The sequence below is a fragment of the Somniosus microcephalus genome, unplaced genomic scaffold, assembly GCF_052327205.1.
Source record: "Somniosus microcephalus isolate GS21.2 unplaced genomic scaffold, FLI_Smic_1.0 unresolved_chr4, whole genome shotgun sequence".
In the NCBI taxonomy this organism is placed as follows: Eukaryota; Metazoa; Chordata; class Chondrichthyes; order Squaliformes; family Somniosidae; genus Somniosus; species Somniosus microcephalus.
The window spans coordinates 27,580,350-27,604,847 of NW_028225182.1; the positions used below are offsets into that span (position 1 = coordinate 27,580,350).

The window sequence follows — 24,498 nt, forward strand, 5'->3', positions numbered from 1 at the left end:
TCCCTAACCTCCTCCAGCCCCACAACCCTCCGTCTCCCTAACCTCCTCCAGCCCCACAACCCTCCCTGTCTCTGTAACCTCCTCCAGCCCCACAACCCTCCCTGTCTCTGTAACCTCCTCCAGCCCCACAACCCTCCATCTCCCTAACCTCCTCCAGCCCCACAACCCTCCCTGTCTCCGTAACCTCCTCCAGCCCCACAACCATCCCTGTCTCCCTAACCTCCTCCAGCCCCACAACCCTCCCTGTCTCCGTAACCTCCTCCAGCCCCACAACCCTCCCTGTCTCTCTAACCTCCTCCAGCCCCACAACCCTCCCAGTCTCCCTAACCTCCTCCAGCCCCACAACCCTCCCTGTCTCTCTAACCTCCTCCAGCCCCACAACCCTCCCTGTCTCTCTAACCTCCTCCAATTCTGGCCTCTTGCGCATCCCTGATTTCAATCGCTCCACCATTGGTGGCTGTGCCTTCAGCTGCCTAGGTCCTAAGCTCTGGAATTCCCCCCCTAAACCCCTCTATCCTCTTAAGATGCTCCTTAAAAACCTATCTCTGACCAAGCTTTTGGTCAGCTGTCCCTAATATCTCCTGGGACTCTGTCAAATTCTGCCTGATAACGCTCTTGTGAAGTGCTTTTTGGAGGTTTGCTACGTTAAAGGTGCTATATAAATAAAAGTTGTGGTGTGTGTCCACTCCCGTCCCAGCTCAGGAACCCTGACTCTGTTCACCACTTCTGTTTAGGGCAGCGGAGTTGTTGCTGGACAAGTGCTGAGGAGAGGGTGCCGTCATGCAGGGTGTTAAGTCTGTGAGTTCAAGTAATTAATACTCAGACTTAATCAGTAACAATAAAACAGGTCTTTACTGGTTGGAGGTAGGGACTACACTGAATACAAGATTACTGCACAGTGCTTATATACCGGTGTGTTCATCCCCGGTATTACGTCTACAGCAGCCTGAGAAAGTAGTACATCTCAAGGTGGAACAGGCTTAAGCTCTCAAGGTGGAACAGGTTACATACACAACACTCCTCCCTTCTTAGCTTTATAGTCATCCCCCCCATTTAACATAACGTAATAACATATATACATATATAACTTCATGTTTAACGTAACATATCACCGATTCAGTCTCTGCGGAAAACAGTTCACAGATTCAATCTCTGTGGTGTAGTCGGTTCACGTTACTCATTCAATAGTCCTTTCATGGATTTAACAGCTTGAACTTCCGAACTGATTTGGCTCCGTTCGGAGGGACCACGTGTGTGATCTGGTCGAGGTGATAATGGTTCAGATGGGTCATCTTCTGTTTTTACTTTTCCTTTTCTGCTTCTTGGAGACTCTCTGGGCTCCATTGTCAGCTGCCACAGCTGCCAGCTGCATGCGCAGTTCCTCCTTCTCTTCCTCCTTTTTTCGTAGTAGAGCCACCTTCTCCCGATGTTCCGTAGACTTTCGGTGCTCCTCCATGATTTCTGTATGGTGGGAGTCGAAGTTACAAGTTGGACAGGACATAGTAATATTCGGAGTCGTCCGACAGGTCAGCGAGAGGGTCGTCTATTTCCTCCATACCCAGCTGGACGTTAGCCAGCTCTTGTTCCAAATCCAGATATCTTTCCTGAAGAGACTTCTTCATGTGTACCTCTGCATCCAGCTTTTTCTGGGCTTTCAGCAAGTCGTTTACTAGTGACCTCATTTGTGATTTTAATACTTCAACTTCCTTTGGAGATTGATTGATCGGACTATGCAATCCCTCTACCGGAGCAGCTGTTTCAGCGGTCTGTTGTTCTACATTGACGTGAGTCAGCGTACTTTTGGCATCCAATGGCTGCTCTGTTGCATTCGTTTCAGTCTGTGTCGTCACATCAGCCATCTCAATGACTTTTGAGAGCTCCGAACCCTTTTCCTTTGAAGATCGCAGCTCGTGTTCAAGTTTTTCCCATTTCAGAGTCTTGTCCCTCAGCATATGAAGGAGTTGGCTGACCGTTAACTCTTCTGACACCAGATTATGGCACGCACCTTCAGAACCTGAATCAGCTTTGATTCGTTCGGCCTCCTCGCGCAGATGGTTGGTGTGCTCCTGCTCCATTTTCTCCATCAGTTGCTTTTGTTGCCTTTCCAGATTCTCCCACTCTGTAACAAAGAACTTTTTTATTTCATTCATCTCTTGCTCAAAACGGCGAATCATTTGTTCTAATTGCTGTTGTAGTTTGAAATGGAGTTGATTTCGAGCCCAGTGTCCCTCAAAAATGTGCATATCAGTAGACTTGACAGACTCAGAATTCTCTGTTAAACTATGTTGTTGTTGCTCAGTGGAATTCTGTGCTGAAACTTTGTCTTTTGCACATGGGTTGATCTTACCATCATCAGTTCTAGAGTCTGGGCTGATTATCTGCACCGAGTTCTCACTCTTTATGGCTTTTAGCGAATGCCAGTCCATATTTATGTTTCTAAACCACTCCCAGCCTAGTAGTGGTGGACCTCCCTCCGGTAGCACATATAAGTCCATTATTTGACTTTCCTTCGCCCTTGTTGGCCACTGCAACCTTTATTGTCCCGATGGGGTACACTCTCTGCCCCGTGTAGGTTGTCAATATAATCTCCGTATCCTGTAGGGGAATATGTTGGAATAACCTTCTGTAATCTTTCTTATTCATGACCGACAATGCCGATCCAGTGTCCAATTCCATTTTTACTTGGACTCCTTCTATCTGAAGAGTAACCCAAATTGTCTGGAGGTCTGCACCCTTACCAACGTTGAGTACCCTTAAGCTAGCCAGTTCAATACTGCTTGCATCTGAATCGGACTCCTGTTCGGCCACCTTGTGTACCTTTGCGTATTTCCCTTGCGGTGACTTCTTGTTGCTGGTCTTCTTCGCTGACCTGCATACTCTAGCTATATGTCCAAGCCGACCACAAGTTCTACATTCTTGGTTTTTAAACCAACACTGGTTCTGATCATGCGTTGTCTTTCCACAACGATAACATTTGCCAGAACTCCACTCCAATTTGTTTGCACTGAGCTCCGGTGACCGTAGCTGCATTACTGCTGTGCCTCTCGCTGCGGCTTCATGTGCTGCTGCCATAGTGACCGACTTCTCAAGCGTCAGCTCATTCTCCTCGAGCAGTCGCTTTTGTGTATCCTGTTTAAATAAACCACACACAAATTTGTCTTGAAGTGCCTCTGTCAGTCCCGTTCCAAACTGGCAATATTTCGCTAATTTACGCAATTCCAGCAAATATTCAGCATTGCTTTCATGCTGTAGCTGCCTTCTGTCATAAAATTTAAATTGTTCCGCTAGCATCAGCGGCGTGGGGTTTAGATGATCTTTCAGGACAGTAACAATCTCATCGAACGTCTTATCCGCCGGTTCATCTGGTGATAACAGGTGTTTCAATTGCCCGTATGTCTTCGCACCCATTAAATTTAATAATGTTAGTGCTTTATCAGCCTCACGAATTTTATTGGCCTTACAATAATTTTTAACTCGTTCAACATATATGGCCCAATCTTTGATGTCACTATCAAAGTTGCTAATATTCCCGTGTTTAGGCATTGTAGTACTTCATCAGATTTGCAATTTCTCATTTTTTTTTTTTTTACTGCTATCCAAGATGGCGGCTTCCCGCTCTTGCCGTCGTCCTCCACCCACAAAATGGCGGTTTTCCCGCGCTTGGCGGTCTTCACCCGTCCCCCGACGCCGTCTCCCTTCAGCCCCAAGTGCGGCCCTTATCTCCGCCGCGATCGATGGCCCGCGCTTTTCACCGCGGCTCTCGCGCCTTCAGTGTCTGCCGACACTGCGCCTTTCAGCCCGAGTGCGGCCCTTATCAGGGATTGCGATCGATGGCCCTTCTACCTCCGACTTCCCCCAGCCCTGTCTTTGCAACCAACGCTGCTTGGCTTACCCACCATCGAGGTTGAAAAAGAAGCTGCAGGACGTCTTCTGTCCTCCAGTTTTCAGTCGCTGATGGAGGCTTCAGGGTCCTAATGCCTGTCGCTTCCAGTGGGGTGGTGAGATTTGAAACCTCTCTTCAACGTCCTGTCTGTGGACGAAGCCGCCGTGGAATAACTGCCGCAGGGTAAGAACCTGACTCGTCGCCAGTGTTAAGTCTGTGAGTTCAAGTAATTAATACTCAGACTTAATCAGTAACAATAAAACAGGTCTTTACTGGTTGGAGGTAGGGACTACACTGAATACAAGATTACTGCACAGTGCTTATATACCGGTGTGTTCACCCCCGGTATTACGTCTACAGCAGCCTGAGAAAGTAGTACATCTCTTAAGGTGGAACAGGCTTAAGCTCTCAAGATGGAACAGGTTACATACACAACACAGGGAGTGTTGCAGGTGAGTGAAACTGCAATAGAACGCTTAACTGCTCACGTTGAAGTGAGGACCAGTAATCTGACTCTGCTGAGGTTGAGGGAAACAAAGGTACAATGTATCATCTAATTTTTTTTCTGTGCGTGGTCCCATTAAGTGGTTGCGCATCCCATTCAAATTTTTGCGTAGTTTCTCCCATTTTAAATGCCGGTAAACAGCCTGCACGGGACCTCCAGACTGCCACGCAGCTTAGCGGTAGTGTCACATTTCTGGATGTTTTGATTGCCACCCCCCTCCCCACAAAAGCATGCCTTAACTTAAAGGGGTTAGATTCACAGGGCCACAGGTGTATATCAGCCTAAAGAGATAAATCAAGCAGCGGGTCAGTGATCCAAACTACCGTAGTTCCAGCTCAGCTGTGATGGTCCACTGTTTCACTATCGCAGCCTCCCAGTTGGGCACTGGTCACCTGTGAAAGGTACCAGGGAGGCACTGCACTGCCACACCTGAAACTGCCCCAGAAGGACTTGCCTTTTCACCTGAGGATACCTGGAAACAATAATATCTGGAGGGAGACCCATAAGATCAAGTGTCCAGTGGTACAATGTTGACTGATAACTCTTGAAGTCTGTGTTAAGAACTCTCGTGGTGGTTCAGCACTGCAGAGGGATTGGAGATGAGGTATTTCTGGAATTTATTTTCAGGGGTCACTGAGTAGGATTTGGAGACTGAATTAGTATTGGCAGCTTTATGTGCCACGGATTTGGTTAGTGTTATCTTTATTCCTAATCTTGGGATGACAACCTAGGAGGGGCATACTATTGCAATTCAATGGATGATCCAGACTGACCAACTAAGTTGATTCTACACCCTGTTACTGGGGCAAATGTATTAGTTAGTTGTGTACCATGTTTACTAACGTGTCCCTTTTCAGATGGTGTCTAAAATAATAGTGCTGACTGGCCACGTTGCCATTCTTTGTCCAGAACAAGCTGACGTTGACAGAGCAGGAGCTCGCGCACAAGGTTGCATGCATAGAGGAGCAGCAGACAACAATCGTGTCGCTGCGAGATGTGGTCGTGGATCGGGAGGAAAGGCTGCACTGTACGGAACAAGAGAGGTGCAAACTGCACAACACTGTGCAAGAGCTCCAGGTACACAAGGCCCAAGGCAGCCAGTGCCATTGCCAGGAACCTGTGCTGGCACCTTTCTGTTCTCATTACTGGGTGTGTTGGACATGGGTAAATTAGAGACTTGCTGACTGCTAACGTGGGAGTGTTGCAAATGTCAGTTCAGTGTAAGGGCAGGGAGGAGAGCAAAATAGAAATACAGCTGGCCTAGTGGACGAGATTGAATACAAAAAGCATGAGAATGTGCCTGTACAAGACATTGGTTGGATTGCAGTCACAATACTGTACAGTTGTGAGGCACACCACTATATAGAGTGATCACAGAATCACAGAAACCCCACAGTGCAGATAGAGGCCACTTCGGCCCATCGAGCCTGCACCGACACATATCCCACCCGATCCCCGTAACCCCTACACCAACACATATCCCACCCTATCCCTGTAACCCCACGTATTTAATCCCCCTAACACTAAGGGTCAATTTATCATAGCCAATCAACCTAACCTGCACATCTTTGGACTGTGGGAGGAAACCGGAGCACCCGGAGGAAACCCACGCAAACACGGGGAGAATGTGCAAACTCCACACAGACAGTCGCCCGAGGCCGGATTCGAACCCGGGTCCCTGGCGCTGTGAGGCAACAGTGCTAACCACTATGCCACCATGTTGAATAATGGTAAGGTAGAGTTAGATTCACCAGATACCAGGGAAGAGACTCGAGTCAGGACCTGGAGCTGTGGTTAAGGTATCTACTGGAATTGTGTGTGCCTTTTAATTAGAAGGTTGAGAGTTTAAGCCCACTTCAGGACTTCAGCCCATAATCTAAACAGTACTGCATTGTAGGATGAGATGTTAAACCGAAGTCCTGCCCTCCTGGTGGGGGTTGGGGGAGGGAGAGAAAACGGGACAAAACAAATCTTGCAACTTGTATTGATTTCTTTGTGGGTTCAATGACGGGACATTTATGAAAGAGAATGTCTTTTAATCTAAAGTCTGTGCAACTCTTTATACAGCGTTTACAGGAGACATCATGCTAGTGATGCATCTAGAACAAAACTGAAACTAAACTGAACTGCCTTGCTTGTCTCTGTCACATGCCCTCTGCTGGTCAGGCACAAGCAATCAATACATGCAATCATGCTGGTAAGGCATCATAATCGAACAGGCAAATACCATCTCTATTTGCTGATATCATTACAGCTCCTTTTCTTAAAACAAAAGTATTTTACTTTTAACTAAACATGTTTTCTTTGTATTAATCTGCATTTTAACTAACACTTAATGAACTTACATTATCATGATCAAGGTTTTTTAACCTTGCTTTGTGTGTTCACATGAAATATGTAAATACACTAGAACTTGAAGAAAGAATAAGATAACATTACTTCCTTCTATAACAATAGTCCTTAAATTTGCTCAATGAGTCTCTCAGGAGGCTTCATGTGTCTTGAGGATTTTCTGATTGAATTTCCTTGAATCTGAGTTGTTGCCTCAGATGATTGATTCTCAGCTGTGTGATCAGGTTGTTCAGCAGTATCAGTCTCTTGACCTGCTGTGGCTGGTCCCATGAGAAGATCTCGACGATTTCTTCTCAGAACAGCACCCTCATCTGTCTGAATGGTGTATGATCTTGGTTGAACTTCACTCAGGACAGTTCCCTTCTGAGTCCGTGTTTGTTTTGTCTTTGAACCTTACTTGGTCACCAGTGTGGAGTTCAGGTAGGTTTTGTGTTCCTCTGTCATAGTTGTACTTTTGCTTTTCTTTCTGTTCTTTGAACTTCCTCACTTTCTCCCCCTCTTTTTTGTTTTCAGGATGTTCTCCGGGATGAGTAGGTTTGACCTTAGCATACGTCCCATAAGGAGTTGGGCTGGTGACATACCACACTCGAGCGGCGTTGTGCGGTATACAAGCATGCTCTGGTAGAAGTCAGTTCCACTGTCTTTTGCCTTGTACATCAGTCTTTTCACTGTCTGGACCGATTTTTCCACTAGACCATTGGACTGTGGAAAGTGAGGACTTGACGTTGTGTGGACAAAGTCCCACTCTTTGGCAAAGTGTCGGAAACTTGCATTGTAAAACTGGGGTCCGTTGTCTGTGAAGACCTCGCTTGCCACGCCATGTCTGGAGAATATGGCTTTCATACATGTTATCACAGCATCTGCAGTGGTGGTGTACAGTCTACAAACCTCTGGATACAGGGAGTAATAGTCTGTGACTACAAGATAGTCCTTCCCTTGACATACGAATAGGTCAGCGCCTACCTTCTGGTAAGGTCTGTCTGGTGCTGGGTGTGGCTTTAGTGGTTCTACCGGATTGCTTGCTCAATATTTCAGGCATATTGTGCAGTTTGACACCTCATTTGTCACATCTTGGTTGATTCGTGGCCAGTACATCACCTCTCATGCTCTTACACTTTTCGATTCCCAGATGTCCTCCATGGATCTTTTTTAGCATCTCTTTTCTCAGACTCTTTGGGATAACTATTTTACTTCCTTTGTAGATGATGTCTTCGACCACTGATAGTTCCACCCTGCAGTTCCAGTACTCTGCCATGTCAGGTGAGCAGTCTTGCTTCATGTTGGGCCATCCATCCAAGATGCTTTTTCTCAATCGTCTCATTGTTTCATCTTTGTTTGTCTCAGTCTTTATGAGCTCCATTTTTGCATCTGCTATGGGCAGTGCACTTGTGATCATGTCCACGTAGGCGTTCACTTTTTCATCCATTGTGGTGTTTGCGGGCTCACTTGGGTCAACAGCTCTGGACAACGTGTCTGCTGTATACATCAGTTTACCCGGTGTGTACGCAACATTCAGTGTATAGCGTTGCAGCCTGATCATCATTCTTTGTATTCTAAGCGGACAGCTATTTAGTGGCTTTTGGAACAATGCAATCAAGGGCTTATGGTCAGTCTCTACACTGATTGCTTGTCCTGCCACAAACTGGTGAAATCTTTCACAGGCGTATGTGATGCTGAGCAGCTCCTTTTCTATTTGAGCATATCGCGTCTCCGCGTCTGTCATTGAGCGCGATGCATATGCAATAGGTTGCCAGTAGTCATATTGTTGCAGAAGAACGGCACCGAGCCCACTCTGTGATGCATCTGATATCTTGATGGGTCTCACTGGGTCATAAAACCTCAGAACTGGTTCCTCTGTGAGCAGTTTCTTTAGATAGCTCCATGACTTCTCAAGCTCATGATTCCATTCCCATTCTATGTTCTTTTCAGTTAGTCTTCTCAGTGGTGCCATCTTTTCTGAGAGGTTGGATATGAATTTACCCATGTAGTTGATCATTCCATTAAACCTCCACGTCCTTTTTGCATTGTGGCTTTGGCATATTCTCAATGGCGGACACCTTTCTGGGATCCGGTCTGATGCCCTCACTGCTAAGGATATCTCCCATGAATGTCAGTTCTGTCACCCCGAGCTGTTATTTCTCTCTATTCAGCTTCAGGTTTGTTTTCCTTGTTGCTTCCAGCACTCTTTTCAGTCTCTCGTCATGCTCAGTTCTCGTGGTTCCCCATACTATGATGTCATTCATTGATGTATCAACTCCCTCCAGGTGCTCATAGATCATATGGATAGTTTTGTGATACACTTCAGGAGCTGAGGCAATGCCAAATGGTAACCTTAGGAATCTGTATCTGCCAAATGGACTGTTGAACGTGCACAGTCTTGAACTTGCTTCGTCCAATTTCACCTGCCAAAATCCTGATGATGCATCTAACTTGCTGAAATACTTTGCATTTGCAAACTGTGCCATGATTTCCTCACGTGTAGGAAGCTTGAAGTGCTCTCTCTTTATTGCTCTGTTTAGATCTCTTGGATCCAGGCAAATTCTGAGCTTTCAATTCTTTTTTCCACTCTGACGAGGGAACTCACCCACTCAGTTGGCTCATCTATCTTCCGACTCACGTTCAGGCTTTCCATCCTGTCCAACTCTGCCTTCAATTGCTTTTGAAGAGCAAACAGAACTTTTCTGCATGGATGTATGACCGGTGTCATACTTTTATCTACTCTGATCGTGTGTTCTCCTGGAATGCAGCCTAGACCCTTAAATAGGTCGTTGTACTCTTTCATGAGTTCATCATAGACTGTCTCTCCTTCGCTTTCTGTACACGTGAAAAACCTGTGCCTCTCAAACATCACATTACGTTTAGGTATGCAGTAGGCCTCAAACTGTTCCATTATTTTATCTAGCTTCATTTTGTCTCCAACAGCGAATGTGAAGTTATTATACACCTCCAGCGCTTCATCACCCACGACATGTAAGAACAGTGATGATTTCTTTTTATTACTTTTCTCGTCAGCTCCGATTGCCGCTAAACACAACTCTACACATTGTTTGAATCTCCTCCAATTTTCAGCCACATTACCTGTCAACTGAAGCATCGCCGGTGGGTGTAAACCTTCCATTTTTCACTTTGTTAGCTATTCTCCAATGGTAAGCAACGATGTTCTCTTTTGGCTTGCTAATTTGTGGAGAGCTGATTTAACTTCAGATTTTTTTCTCTTCATCTCTTTCAATCACTTCTGACACCATCTATTGATTTCTTTGTGGGTTCAATGACGAGACATTTATGAAAGAGAATGTCTTTTAATCTAAAGTCTGTTCAACTCTTTATACAGCATTTACAGGAGACATCATGCTAGTGATGCATCTAGAACGAAACTGAAACTAAACTGAACTGCCTTGCTTGTCTCTGTCACATGCCCTCTGCTGGTCAGGCACAAGCAATCAATACATGCAATCATGCTGGTAAGGCATCATAATCGAACAGGCAAATACCATCTTTATTTGCTGATATCATTACACAACTCTTTTGAAGAGGAGCTGGGATTCAGTTCTCCTGACCAATATTGCTGAAACAGGTTAACTACTCCTTGATCCCATTGTTATAACAGTGACTACACTCAGTCATTCTTTGGCTGACTTGCTTTGGGACATCCCAAGAATGTGAAAGGCAAGTTCCTAATGGGGCTTGATTTAGTAGGTCAATGAATTGGTAACTAGGCACAAACGTTAGGGTTAGTACTAAAGGAATTCAAAGGACTGAACAACACTGGAGTTAAACAGGAAGAAAGTAGGGGGGGGTGGTACAGGGATTGGAGCAGACTCCAATGGCTACCTTGAACAGTCAACCTAGGGTACTTGCCTAAATGGCTGTTGAAGAAGGCCGGCTAATTAACTCTGGGGCATCAGTCGGGTCACAATACGCCATAGCCAAGTGCTTCCACCAGGGGTGAGTACATAGCAATGAGTAAAACATGGTCTGTCTTTTGCCACAGGCCAGACTTACTGCAGCTAAAGTAAAACAGACTAACAGAGCCCAGAATGTGGGTGAAGCTGGGGCCTTGCTGGTCCGAACGGCTCAGCTGGTCATTTGCTCGGCCATGAAGTGCTTTCTCCTTCGCTCGTAGCTTCGGCTTCACAAGCAGTAGATGATCGGAGGAATTCTTTCTCTTCACCCCATATGTAACCAATAATTTTCCCTCTGCTGTGTTCCTTTGCAGGGTAACATCCGCGTGATCTGCCGTATGCGGCCAGTTCTGGACTCTGAGAAGGAAGATGGCAATGAACTTGCGCACGTTCAGTTCTTGCCCAATGATGAGAAGGTGATCACCTTGACTAAAATGGAAGAGGTAAGATTGACCTGTGCGCTGTATCTGATCCTTCAAACTGGTAACCAGCAATAAACAGCAACTGCAGCAATGCTACTGACTGTTAGATTCGGGCACAGGACAGGGGTGTTCTGTTCTTCCCGCAAAGCAGGAAAAGAAAGGGTTGCCCAATTGACTTTACAGGGACTATGAAATGGTGTTGCTGCACTGCCCACTTACTCGAGTGTCTGGATGACACACCACTGTCAGCTACTGCCCACTCTGCTTGCTTTCTGCTTCCAATGTTTACTGGATGGAGTCATTGTGTGGCAGTGGGAATTACTTCAGAAGTGAAATTCTGCAGAGTAGGGATGTTGATCCATTGAAGTTCTAACACTGCTTCTCCCTGAGCACTATACCAGCTCAGTACGAAGTCTTGCATATCTGGTTCCTTTGCTTGTTTACAAACTTCACTTTTTCTCCCCCTCTCTGTCCCTAGCTACAGTCTCGCATAGGCTACGATCGGAAAGGAGAGGTGAAATACAACTTCAGATTTGACCGTGTTTTCCAGCCAATGGCAAGTCAGAAAGATGTATTTGAAGATATCTCCCAGCTAGTCCAGGTAATGGGGGTAGGGTGGTCTGGATAATGATGGGGGCAGTGGGAGGATGGTTCAGTTAATGAGATGATTGGATGGTTTAGATAGCATTGTATAGGAGGCTTCCTCAGTCTGAGTATGGAGGTGGTTTCACTAAAGATTGCTGATAAACTACTCTCTGCCTCAATCTTTCTGGGTGGAATGATCCTTTAGATGTCAGTGTTTATACTGGAACAGGGTTTAACTCAAATTTCTCTCCACGGATGTTGCCTGACTTGCTGAGTTTTTCCAGCATTTTCTGTTGTTATTTCGGATTTCCAACATCTGCAGTATTTTGCTATCGTACTAGGGTTTGTTGCCTAATTGGTATGAAACTTTAACTCTTGTATTCAGTTATTTAATGCACGCATTATTAGTGGACATGGGAACCTTTCCATCCACGCTATTAGTATTACCATAAGAGCAGGAGGAGGCCATTCAGCCCCTTGAGCCCATTCTGCCATTCAATTAGATCATGGCTGATGTACTTCAACCCTGCTTACCTGCCTTTGCCCTGTATCCCTGGATTCCCTTATGAATAAAAATCTGTCAATCTGGGTCTTGACAGGTTCAATGGTCCCCAGCATCCACAGCCTTTCCGTGGAAAGACTTCCAGGTTTCCACTACCCTTTGTGTGAAGAAGTGCTTCCAGATTTCACTCTTAAATAGCCGAGCTCTAATTTTAAGACTCTGGCATCTTTTTATCGTATTAAACCTGCTCTGGCTGGTAAGAGCATCAATTTGTGTACTAAACTGTATAGAATGTGAAGGCACTCACTAAGTAATGGATGGTGCCCATTGCACCTCTGGATCTGGATATAATGAGTTGGTGCTTTTAGAGAAGGACTGGGCAGAAAATGGAGGTAATGGGGTTATGTAAGATTACATGCATAGGATATACGGCACAGAAACAGGCCATTCGGCCCAACCAGTCCATGCCGGCATTTATGCTCCACTTCAGCCTCCTCGTCTTTCCTCATCTAAATCTATCAACGAAACCCTCTATTCCCTTCTCCCTCATATGCTTGTCTAGCCTCCCCTTAAATGCATCAATACCATTCGCTTCAGCCACTCCCTGTGGTAACAAGTTCCACATTCTCACCACTCTTTGGGTAAAGAAGTTTCTTTTGAATTCCCTATTGGATTTCTTGGTGACTATCTTATATTGATGGCCTCTAGTTTTGCTCTTCCCCACACATGTAAACATTCTCTCTATCCACTATCAAAAATTTTCATAATTTTAAAGGTCTCCCCTCTGGCTTTATTCCCCCAAGAGAAGAGAGACCCAGCCTGCTCATCCTTTCCTGATATGTATACCCTCGCATTTCTGGTATCCTCCTTGTAAATCTTCTCTGAACCCTCTCCAGGGCCTCTATCCTTTTTATAATATGGCGACCAGAACTGTGGTCTAACCAAGGCTCGATACAGGTTTAGCATAACTTCCCTACTTTTCATTTCTATCCCTCTAGAAATAAACCCTAGTGCTTGGTTTGCTTTTTTATGGCCTTGCTAACCTGTGTCACAACTTTTAGTGATTTGTGTATTTGTACTCCGAGATCCCTTTGTTCCTCTACCCCACCCAGACTCGCACCCTCCAAGTGATAAGTGACCTCCCTATTCTTCCTACCAAAATGTAATACCTCACATTTATCTGTGTTGAACTTCATTTGCCAATTATATGCCCAGTCTGCAAGTTTATTAATGTCCTCCTGTAACTTGTTGTAGTCCTCCTCAGTATTGACTATCCCCTCCCCCCTCCCCCCAAATTTGGTGTCATCTGCAAATTTAGAAATTGTGTTTTTGATTCCTAAGTCTAAATCGTTAATATAAATTGTGAACAGCAGCGGTCCCAGCACTGATCCTGTGGAGCACAAGGGGTGGGGGCAGGTGGTAAGTAGTGCAACTGTTTTGGGATCTTGAAGGGTCTCAAGGCTCGGCCCAGAGTCATGTGCCCAAAGTGACGATCCGGGCAGTCTAAATCGAGGGAGTTATGCGATGTGGAGTAACTCTGCCTGTCTGTCTTCCCCTCTTCCCAGTCTGCCTTGGATGGATACAATGTGTGCATTTTTGCTTATGGACAAACGGGCAGTGGGAAGACCTTTACTATGGAAGGACCCGATGACTTGACATCAAAGACCAAGGGGATGATTCTGTGGGCCGTTGATCAGATCTTCTTAACTGCACAGCAATTGAAGGCCACGGGATGGACAGTGAGTTACTGCAGGAAGTGGCATACGTCACACACCACCCGCTCTCCTGTAGGCACTGACGCAAACTTCGATTTTAGATACCCGCTGTTCTCCTGGTACTTCACCCAAGCGGTTATTTGTACTGTGCCTTTAGACAAAGGATTTGGACAGCAGCTGAATATCACATCTATCTTCTTTGCTCCAGTCCAGAGCCCAGTCGTAGCATCTGTACTATTGGCCAACTGGCCAGTGTTCGGGCTTTGAATTTCAGATCTAGCCTGTGTGGCTGATTTCTTTGCAATAGTGAAGCTGTAGAAGAACTTGCATTTCTATAGTGCCTTTCAGCACCTCTGGATGTCTCAAAAGCACTTCACAGCCAATGACCTACTTTTTGAAGTGTAGTCACTGTAATGTAGAAAAGTTCTTTGAATTTGTATGGCAATGTGCCTAAGACCTGGGGAGGGATACTAGGAGGAGGAGGTCATTCAGCCCATTGTGCCTGCACCGGCTGAAAGAGCTATCCAACCTAATCCCACTTTCCAGCTCTTGGTCCGTAGCCCTGTCGGCTACAGCACTTCAAGTGCATATCCAAGTGCTGTTTAAATGCAGTGAGGGTTTCTACCTCTACCACCCTTTCAGGCAGTGAGCTCCAGACCCCCACCACCCTCTGGGTGAAAAAAGTTCTCCACAACGCCCCTCTAATCCTTCTACCAATTACTTGTATTTCAATAATGGAAAGTGCTTTAAAAGTACAGAAAACATGGCTTGGGGGGTTTCATGATTCTACTTCACAAAGCATGACCTGGTGCCACCAGACTTTGATTCAACAGTGCAAAAGTTGATGGTGTGGCTTTTTATTTGTGCTCTTACTTTCTGTCCAGCCAAGTACTGTCCTTTGAGTCAGTTAATGCCATTGGCTGTTTTGCAATAATCTGTGTTGAGCACTTTTTTTTTCCATCTGCTTCAGTGTAAATTCATGGCCAGCTTTTTGGAGATCTACAATGAGACCCTTCGTGACCTGCTTGTGACAAAACCAGAGAAAAATGTCGAGTACGAGATCAAACGGCTCAGCACTAAAAGTGAAAATCTGTACGTAACAAACCTCAAATACATCCCCGTTGTCACAGAGGAGGAGGTGGGTAACGTTTGTGTGCTTGTGTTTACAACTCAAACTGTTCATGAGTGAAAAGAATGCTTGCTTGATGGTTTGTTAATACAGTTCCGTACCAGCAAGGAGAGCTGGGACTGCTCACTGTTTCCTTGAACAGGGCCGGGTAATCAGTTTGACGTTGCTTTGTTGTGAACAGAAATATAATTTCTTTACTGTAATGAAACTGAGCAGGGCATGTTGTGCTCTGTGGCCACGTCTGGTAGGTTAGCACCGCTTTCATTCTTCAATTTTTACATTTAGATTGCTCCTGGTTCAATAACCACTCGCCATCAATTGAAAGTGGATGGCGTTCGGTCCGAGATCAGCCCTGATCTCATTGAATGGCAGAGCAGGCTCGAGAGGCTGAATGGGCTCCTCCTGCTCCTGTGTTCCACTGGTCCTTTGGTGCCTCTATTAAATCGCCATTGGTTCGATTTACAGAACTCCAATTGGAGTTGCTGTGTTTAGCATCTTCAGTTTTGGGAGAGGGATTTCGATGAGCAAATGTTCAAATCAGTTGAGTTGCCTGGCTTCACAGATCGGCAGTTGAGTGTGGTTTCTCTGTTTCTGTCCTCCCCACGCAGGTTCACCGTTTGATTGCTATCGCAAAAGCCAATCGGTCGGTGGCGATTACGTTAGCGAATGATCATTCCTCATGGAGCCACAGTGTCTTCCAGCTGAAGATTGACAGGAGTAACTCCACCTGCGATCTCCAGTACACATGTGAGTATCTGTCCAACGTTTACCTTCTCTAGCGATGGGCAGAGTTTGGGCTTCAGCGATCCTCCTTAGATGCTGCTTGTGGTGCTTGTCTGTAGAACTGAAGCAGTGGGTTAACACTGCCTGCTGCCCCTCTTTACACTGGAATTATACAATCTACAAGGGGTTCTATTTGCAGCACCCAATGAGCGCACAGCCACTTCTGTGTCTTGTCCAAGCTGCTAATCCAGCTCCTATGTGTTGCTGTAGGGCAGAACTGACCCGTGGTGCCCAACAAAAGGCTCCATTTACTTGTGCACAGCCCCTGGGGGTAGTTGTGCTACTTTGAAAAGACAAATCGCACCCCTCACTGACTTCCCATCACTGCGACTCGAAGCTGACACTAGGTGTGTAACCTGAATGAACTGGCAGAATCCCTGCCGTACGTTGCAACAAGAGCCTGAGGCAAATAATGGGGGAATAGTGCACTTTGCATATCAGACAGCACTTCTCCTTCCTGCCCCAGCCCCCCCACCCCCACCCGCACCCCCACCCCCACCCCCAGATTCAGTGTTGTGTAACCAGGTGCAGCAGCAGCTCCCTCTATTTCATCCCAACAATATGGCACCACCCCAACCTTAACAATCCCGACTGTGCACCAATGTGACACTTTCCCGATTTCCCACGTTGGCCATCCTGCTGGATCTGAGATTAGCGTGAGACTAACTACCAGAGTCACCCTGCATAGGAAGGAGGCTTTCATCCCTTCAGTCTGCTAGCTTTGAACCGGAGCCTGTAGCTCGTCCCTCCCTACTCCGATCATGTGCTGTTGGCCTGTTTGTAGCTGCCCAGTCCCACTGTTACACAATGGCCAGACACGCCCTCCCTCTGCAGTTCCACCTGATTCTCTCCCCCCCGCCCCTCCCTACTTTCCAACGCCTCCTAAAGATTCTGCTCCTTCCCTTTCTCCCTCTGCCCTGGAAACCATTCTCTCCCACACCTCTTGTCTTGGTTTGAAAATGCTACAATGCCGTTTGCTGTCCAAAAGAATGACTACCACCCTCCATGAGGCATTTGGTTATTGATGCGTTTGCTACCAAGATCGTGGCATTTTGTGTTGCTGTCAAACATGGAACGTGGTCCCTGTCAACCTTTCCGATTCGAGACCTGCCTCTTCCAGCAGGTTTTAATGTTTTCAGCCCGGTGCAGTAACCTTGCTTTTTTGCTAATGCTGATGTTGGTTTTTCCCCAATGGGTTCAGCGACCCTGAATCTGGTGGACCTGGCAGGCAGTGAGCGGATGGATAAATCGCACCCGAATGGTGATCATCTGCAGGAGGCTCCGGCAATTAACAGGAGCCTTTCTTGCCTTGGGCGTGTAATCATGTCACTGTCAAAAAAGGTAAGATGCAGTGCAGGAGGTTTAAACCTCTGGGAACGGGACTGGTTCGGCTCCATACCCCTTTTACACCCGATCTAATTTTTACACTCCATTTACATCAGGTTAAAATAGAAGCTGTTTCTGTTCCTTGCTCTTTCTCCCCATGCGCCCTCTCAGTCCCACCACAGATCGGGAGCGTTCCATTTGTACCCCACCCACAAATAGCTGGAGTAAAAACAGAAAATTCTGGAGATACTGTCAAACCCCACACCCCCACCACACTCCCCTCCCCTCCCCTTCCCCCTCCCTCCCTTCCCCACACCACCCCCCATTCCCCACACCACCCCCTCCTTCCCCACACCACCCCCTCCTTCCCCACACCACCCCCCCCCCTTCCCCACACCCCCCCCCTTCCCCACACCCCCTTTCTCTCCCTCCCCCCAATCTCCCTCCCCCCCCTTTTCCCTCCCCCCCCTTTTCCCACCCCCCCCAACCTCCTCCCCCCCCTTCCCCCACCTCTTCCCCCCCCCACACCTTCTCCCCCCCTCTTCCCCCCCCTTCCCCCCCCCACACCATCTTCCCCCCCCCCACACCACCTCCCCCCCACCTTCTTCCCCCCCACATCTCTTCCCCCCCCTCTTTCCCCCCCTTCCCCCCCCTTCTTCCCCCACCTTCCCTTCCCCCCCCCTTCTTCCCCCCCCCTTCTTCCCCCCCCTTCTTCCCCCCCCCTTCCTCCCCCCCCTTCTTCCCCCCCCCCTTCCTTCCCCCCCCTTCCTTCCCCCCTTCTTCCCCCCCCCCCACACCTTCCCCCCCCCCTTCTTCCCCCCCCCCCCCACCTTCCCCCCCCTTCTTCCCCCCCCACAACACCTTCCCCCCCCTCTTTCCCCCCCTTCCTCCCCCCCACACCCTCTTCCGCCCCCCCCTTCTCCCCCCCCTTCTTCCGCCTTCTTCCCCACCCCCCTTCCCCACCCCCCTTCCCCACCTTCCTTCTTCCCCCCCCCCCTTTCTTCCCCCCCCCCTTCTTCACCCCCCACCCCCCCTTCCCCACCTTCCTTCTTCCCCCCACCTTCCTTCCCCCCCCCTTCTTCCCCCCCCTTCTTCCCCCCCTTCTTCCCCCCCCCTTCCTCCCCCCCTTCTTCCCCCCCCCCTTCCTTCCCCCCCCTTCCTTCCCCCCCTTCTTCCCCCCCCCACACCTTCCCCCCCCCCCTTCTTCCCCCCCCCCCCACCTTCCCCCCCTTCTTCCCCCCCACAACACCTTCCCCCCCCTCTTTCCCCCCTTCCTCCCCCCACACACCCTCTTCCGCCCCCCCTTCTCCCCCCCCTTCTTCCGCCTTCTTTCCCCACCCCCCTTCCCCACCCCCCTTCCCCACCTTCCTTCTTCCCCCCCCCTTTCTTCCCCCCCCCTTCTTCACCCCCCACCCCCCTTCCCCACCTTCCTTCTTCCCCCCCCCTTTCTTCCCCCCCCCTTCTTCACCCCCCCTTCTCCCCCCCCTTCTTCACCCCCCCCTTCCCCCGCCTTCATTCCCCCGCCTTCATTCCCCCCCCCTTCCCCCGCCTTCATTCCCCCCCCTTCCCCCGCCTTCCCCACCCTTCTTCCCCCCCCTCCCTTCTTCCCCCTCCCTTCTTCCCCCTCCCTTCTTCCCCCCCTTCTTCCCCCCCCCTTCTTCCGCCCCCCCTTTCCCCCCTTCCCCACCCCCCTTCCCCACCTTACTTCCCCCCGCCCTTTCCCCCCCCTCCCTTCTTCCCCCCCCTTCTTCCGCCCCCCCCTTCTTCACCCCCCCTTCCCCCGTCTTCTTTCCCCCCCCTTCCCCCGTCTTCTTTCCCCCCCTTCCCCCGTCTTCTTTCCCCCCCCTTCCCCACCCCCCTTCCCCCCCTTCTTCCCCTCCCTTCTTCCCCTCCCTTCTTCCCACCCCCTTCCCCACCCCCTTCTCCCCCCCTTCCCCCTTCTTCCGCCCCCCCCTTCTTCCCGCCCTTCTTCCCCCCCTTCTTCCGCCCCGCCCTTCTTCACCCCCCCTTCCCCCGCCCTTCTTCCCCCCCCTTCCTCCGCACCCCCCCTTCTTCCCCCCCTTCCCCCCCCTTCTTCGCCCCCCCCCTTCTTCCCCCCCCCTTCTTCCCCCCTTCCTTCCCGCCCTTCCCCCGCCCTTCTTCCCCCCCCTTCTTCCCCCCCTTCTTCCCCCCCCTTCTTCCCCCCTTCCTTCCCCGCCCTTCCCCCGCCCTTCTTCCCCCCCCTTCTTCCCCCCCTTCTCCCCCTTCCCCCCCCCCCTTCTTCGCCCCCATCTTCACCCCCCCTTCTCCCCCCCCCTTCTTCCCCCCCTTCCCCCCCCCTTCTTCGCCCCCCCCTTCTTCCCCCCCTTCTTCCCCCCCATCTTCACCCCCCCTTCTCCCCCCCCCTTCTTCCCCCCCTTCTTCCCCCGCCCTTCTTCACCCCCCCTTCCCCCCCTTCCCCGCCCTTCTTCCCCCCCTTCTTCCGCCCCGCCCTTCTTCCCCCCCCTTCCTCCGCACCCCCCCCTTCTTCCCCCCCTTCATCCGCACCCCTTCTTCCCCCCCCCCCTTCTTCCCCCCTTCCTTCCCCCCCCTTCCTCCGCCCTTCTTCCCCCGCCCTTCTTCCCCCCCCTTCTTCCCCCGCCCTTCTTCCCCCCTTCTTCCCCCCCATCTTCTCCCCCCCTTCTTCCCCCCTTCTTTTCCCCCCCTTCCTTCCCCCCCATCTTCACCCCCCCTTCTTCCCCCCCTTCTTCACCCCCCCTTCCCCCCCCCCTTCTTCACACCCCCTTCTCCCCCCCTTCCCCCCCTTCTTCCCCCGCCCTTCTTCCCCTTCCCCCCCCTTCCCCCCCCTTCTTCCGCACCCCCTTCTTCACCCCCCCTTCCCCCCCCTTCTTCCCCCGCCCTTCTTCCCCTTCCCCCCCCCTTCTTCACCCCCCCCTTCCCCCCCTTCTTCACCCCCCCTTCCCCCCCCTTCCCCCCCCTTCTTCACACCCCCTTCTCCCCCCCCTTCCCCCCCTTCTTCCCCTTCCCCCCCCTTCTTCCGCACCCCCTTCTTCACCCCCCCTTCCCCCCCCTTCTTCCCCCCCTTCTTCCGCCCCCCCTTCCTTCCCCCGCCCTTCTTCAACCGCCCTTCCCCCGCCCTTCTTCACCCCCCCTTCTTCCCCCGCCCTTCTTCACCCCCCCTTCTTCCCCCGCCCTTCTTCACCCCCCCCTTCTTCCCCCCCCTTCTTCGCCCCCCCCTTCTTCGCCCCCCCCTTCTTCCACCCCCTTCTCCCCCCCCTTCCCCCCCCTTCTTCCAACCCCCTTCCGCACCCCCCTTCTTCCGCACCCCCCTTCTTCCGCCCCCCTCCTTCCACCCCTCCCTTCTTCCCCCCCCTTCTTCCCCCCCCACTTCTTCCCCCGCCTTTTCCCCCCCCTTCCCCCCCTTCTTCCCCCGCCCTTCTTCACCCCCCCTTCCCCCCTTCTTCCCCCGCCCTTCTTCCCCTTCCCCCCCTTCTTCCGCACCCCCCTTCTTCCGCCCCCCCTCCTTCCACCCCTCCCTTCTTCCCCCCCCCTTCTTCCCCCCCCACTTCTTCCCCCGCCCTTTCCCCCCCCTTCCCCCCCTTCTTCCCCCGCCCTTCTTCCCCTTCCCCCCCTTCTTCCGCACCCCCTTCCCCCCCCCTTCTTCCCCCCCTTCTTCCGCCCCCCTTCCTTCCCCCGCCCTTCTTCAACCCCCCTTCCCCCGCCCTTCTTCACCCCCCCTTCCCCCCCCTTCTTCCCCCCCTTCCCCCGCCCTTCTTCACCCCCCCTTCCCCCCCTTCCCCCGCCCTTCTTCCCCCCCCTTCTTCCCCCCCCTTCTTCCCCCCCCTTCTTCGCCCCCCCTTCTTCCCCCCTTCTTCCCCCCCTTCCCCCCCCCTTCTTCGCCCCCCCCTTCTTCCCCCCCTTCTTCCCCCCCATCTTCACCCCCCCTTCTCCCCCCCCCTTCTTCCCCCCTTCCCCCCCCCTTCTTCCCCCCCTTCTTCCCCCCCATCTTCACCCCCCCTTCTCCCCCCCCCCTTCTTCCCCCGCCCTTCTTCACCCCCCCTTCCCCCCCCCCTTCTTCACCCCCCTTCCTCCGCACCCCCCCTTCTTCCCCCCCTTCATCCGCACCCCCCCTTCTTCCCCCCCCTTCTTCCCCCCTTCCTCCGCCCTTCTTCCCCCGCCCTTCTTCCCCCGCCCTTCTTCCCCCCCCTTCTTCCCCCCATCTTCTCCCCCACCCTTCTCCCCCCCCTTCTTCCCCCCCTTCCCCCCCCTTCTTCGCCCCCCCCTTCTTCCCCTCCTTCTTTTCCCCCCTTCTCCCCCCCCCCCTTCTTCCCCCGCCCTTCTTCACCCCCCCTTCCCCCCCCCCTTCTTCACCCCCCTTCCTCCGCACCCCCCCTTCTTCCCCCCCTTCATCCGCACCCCCCCTTCTTCCCCCCCCTTCTTCCCCCCTTCCTCCGCCCTTCTTCCCCCGCCCTTCTTCCCCCGCCCTTCTTCCCCCCCTTCTTCCCCCCCCCCCTTCTTCCCCCGCCCTTCTTCACCCCCCCTTCCCCCCCCCCCTTCTTCCCCCGCCCTTCTTCACCCCCCCTTCCCCCCCCCCCTTCTTCACCCCCCTTCCTCCGCACCCCCCCTTCTTCCCCCCCTTCATCCGCACCCCCCCTTCTTCCCCCCCCTTCTTCCCCCCTTCCTCCGCCCTTCTTCCCCCGCCCTTCTTCCCCCCCCTTCTCCCCCCCCTTCTTCCCCCCCTTCCCCCCCCTTCTTCGCCCCCCCCTTCTTCCCCTCCTTCTTTTCCCCCCCTTCCTTCCCCCCCATCTTCACCCCCCCTTCTTCCCCCGCCCTTCTTCACCCCCCCTTCCCCCCCCTTCTCACCCCCCCTTCCCCCCCCTTCCCCGCCCTTCTTCCCCCCCTTCCCCCCCCCCTTCTTCACACCCCCTTCTCCCCCCCTTCCCCCCCTTCTTCCCCCCCCCTTCCCCCCCCTTCTTCACACCCCCTTCTCCCCCCCTTCCCCCCCTTCTTCCCCTTCCCCCCCTTCTTCCGCACCCCCTTCTTCACCCCCCCTTCCCCCCCCTTCTTCCCCCGCCCTTCTTCCCCTTCCCCCCCCTTCTTCACCCCCCCTTCCCCCCCTTCTTCACCCCCCCTTCCCCCCCCTTCCCCGCCCTTCTTCCCCCCCTTCCCCCCCCCTTCTTCACACCCCCTTCTCCCCCCCCTTCCCCCCCTTCTTCCCCTTCCCCCCCCTTCTTCCGCACCCCCTTCTTCACCCCCCCTTCCCCCCCCTTCTTCCCCCCCTTCTTCCGCCCCCCCTTCCTTCCCCCGCCCTTCTTCAACCGCCCTTCCCCCGCCCTTCTTCAACCGCCCTTCCCCCGCCCTTCTTCACCCCCCCCTTCTTCCCCCGCCCTTCTTCACCCCCCCCTTCTTCCCCCCCCTTCTTCGCCCCCCCCCTTCTTCGCCCCCCCTTCTTCCACCCCCTTCTCCCCCCCCCTTCCCCCCCCTTCTTCCAACCCCCTTCCGCACCCCCCTTCTTCCGCACCCCCCTTCTTCCGCCCCCCCTCCTTCCACCCCTCCCTTCTTCCCCCCCCCTTCTTCCCCCCCCACTTCTTCCCCCGCCCTTTTCCCCCCCCTTCCCCCCCTTCTTCCCCCGCCCTTCTTCACCCCCCCTTCCCCCCCTTCTTCCCCCGCCCTTCTTCCCCTTCCCCCCCTTCTTCCGCACCCCCCTTCTTCCGCCCCCCCTCCTTCCACCCCTCCCTTCTTCCCCCCCCCTTCTTCCCCCCCCACTTCTTCCCCCGCCCTTTTCCCCCCCCTTCCCCCCCTTCTTCCCCCGCCCTTCTTCACCCCCCCTTCCCCCCCTTCTTCCCCCGCCCTTCTTCCCCTTCCCCCCCTTCTTCCGCACCCCCTTCCCCCCCCCTTCCCCCCCCCCTTCTTCCCCCCCCTTCTTCCGCCCCCCCTTCCTTCCCCCGCCCTTCTTCAACCCCCCTTCCCCGCCCTTCTTCACCCCCCCCTTCCCCCCCCCTTCTTCCCCCCCTTCCCCCGCCCTTCTTCACCCCCCCTTCCCCCCCTTCTTCGCCCCCCCTTCTTCCACCCCCTTCTTCTCCCCCCCCCTTCTTCCACCCCCCTTGCGCACCCCCCTTCTTCCCCCCCCTTCTCCCCCCCCTTCCCCCGCCCTTCTTCACCCCCCCTTCCCCCCCCTTCTTCCCCCCCCTTCTTCCCCCACCCTTCTCCCCCCCCCCCCTTCTCCCCCCCCCCCCCCCTTCTCCCCCCCCTTCTTCCCCCGCCCTTCTTCCCCTTCCCCCCCCTTCTTCCGCACCCCCTTCTTCACCCCCCCTTCCCCCCCTTCTTCCCCCCTTCTTCCGCCCCCCCCCTTCCTTCCCCCGCCCTTCTTCAACCCCCCTTCTTCCCCCGCCCTTCTTCAACCCCCCTTCCTTCCCCGCCCTTCTTCACCCCCCCTTCCCCCCCTTCTTCCCCCCCTTCCCCCGCCTTCTTCACCCCCCTTCTTCTCCCCCTTCTTCCCCCCCCTCCTTCCGCCCCCTCCTTCCGCCCCCCCCTTCTTCCCCCCCCCCTTCTTCCCCCCCCCCTTCTTCCCCCCCCTTCTTCCCCCCCCCCCTTCTTCCCCCCCCTTCTTCCCCCGCCCTTCTCCCCCCCTTCCTTCCCCCGCCCTTCTTCAACCCCCCTTCCCCGCCCTTCTTCACCCCCCCTTCCCCCCCCCTTCCCCCGCCCTTCTTCACCCCCCTTCTTCTCCCCCTTCTTCCCCCCCCTTCCTTCCTTCCCCCCCTTCTTCCCCGCCCTCCCTTCGCCCCCCCCCTTCCTTTCTTCCCCGCCCTCCCTTCCCCCCCTTCCTTCCCCCCCCTCCTTCCCCACCCCCCTCCTTCCCCAACCCCTCCTTCCCCCCCCTTCTTCCCCCCCTTCTTCCCCCACCCTTTTTTTTCCTTCCCCCTCCCCCATCTTCCCCCCCATCTTCCCCCCCCCATCTCCCCCCCCCATCTTCCCCCCCCCCATCTTCCCCCCCCCACTTCTCTCCCCCCCCTTCTCCACCCCCTTCTTTCTCCCCTCCCCTTCTTCTCCCCCCCTTCCTTCCCCCCCCTTCTTCCCCCCCCTTCTTCCCCCCCCCGCCCTTCCCCCCCCTTCTTCCACCCCTTCTTCCACCCCCTTCTTTCCCCCCTCTCCCCCCCTCTCCCCCCTTCTCCTCCCCCCTTCTCCTCCCCCCTTCTCCTCCCCCCCTTCTTTCCCCTTCTTCTTCCCCCCCTTCCTTCCCCCCTTTTTTCCCCCCTTCTTCATCCTTCCTTCCCCCCCCTTCCTTCCCCCCCTTCCTTCCCCCCTTCCTTCCCCCCCTTCCTTCCCACCCCTTCTTCCACCCCTTCTTTCCCCCCTTTTTTCCCCCCTTCTTCATCCTTCCTCCCCCCCCCTTCCTTCCCCCCCTTCCTTCCCCC

At 53.1% G+C, this 24,498-nt stretch overlaps 1 protein-coding gene across 1 annotated transcript in view; it reads left to right on the plus strand.

Annotated features, from left to right (window-relative positions):
• LOC147090060 (carboxy-terminal kinesin 2-like) overlaps nt 1–24,498 on the plus strand; it is a 35,785-nt gene that overhangs the window by 7,083 nt on the left and 4,204 nt on the right. The window contains exons 3-9 of the mRNA XM_085977028.1: nt 5,298–5,465; nt 10,957–11,085; nt 11,549–11,665; nt 13,717–13,890; nt 14,837–15,004; nt 15,604–15,742; nt 16,980–17,119. Coding sequence (XP_085833154.1) covers nt 5,298–5,465; nt 10,957–11,085; nt 11,549–11,665; nt 13,717–13,890; nt 14,837–15,004; nt 15,604–15,742; nt 16,980–17,119 — 1,035 coding nt within the window. The remainder of the gene's footprint in view (nt 1–5,297; nt 5,466–10,956; nt 11,086–11,548; nt 11,666–13,716; nt 13,891–14,836; nt 15,005–15,603; nt 15,743–16,979; nt 17,120–24,498) is intronic.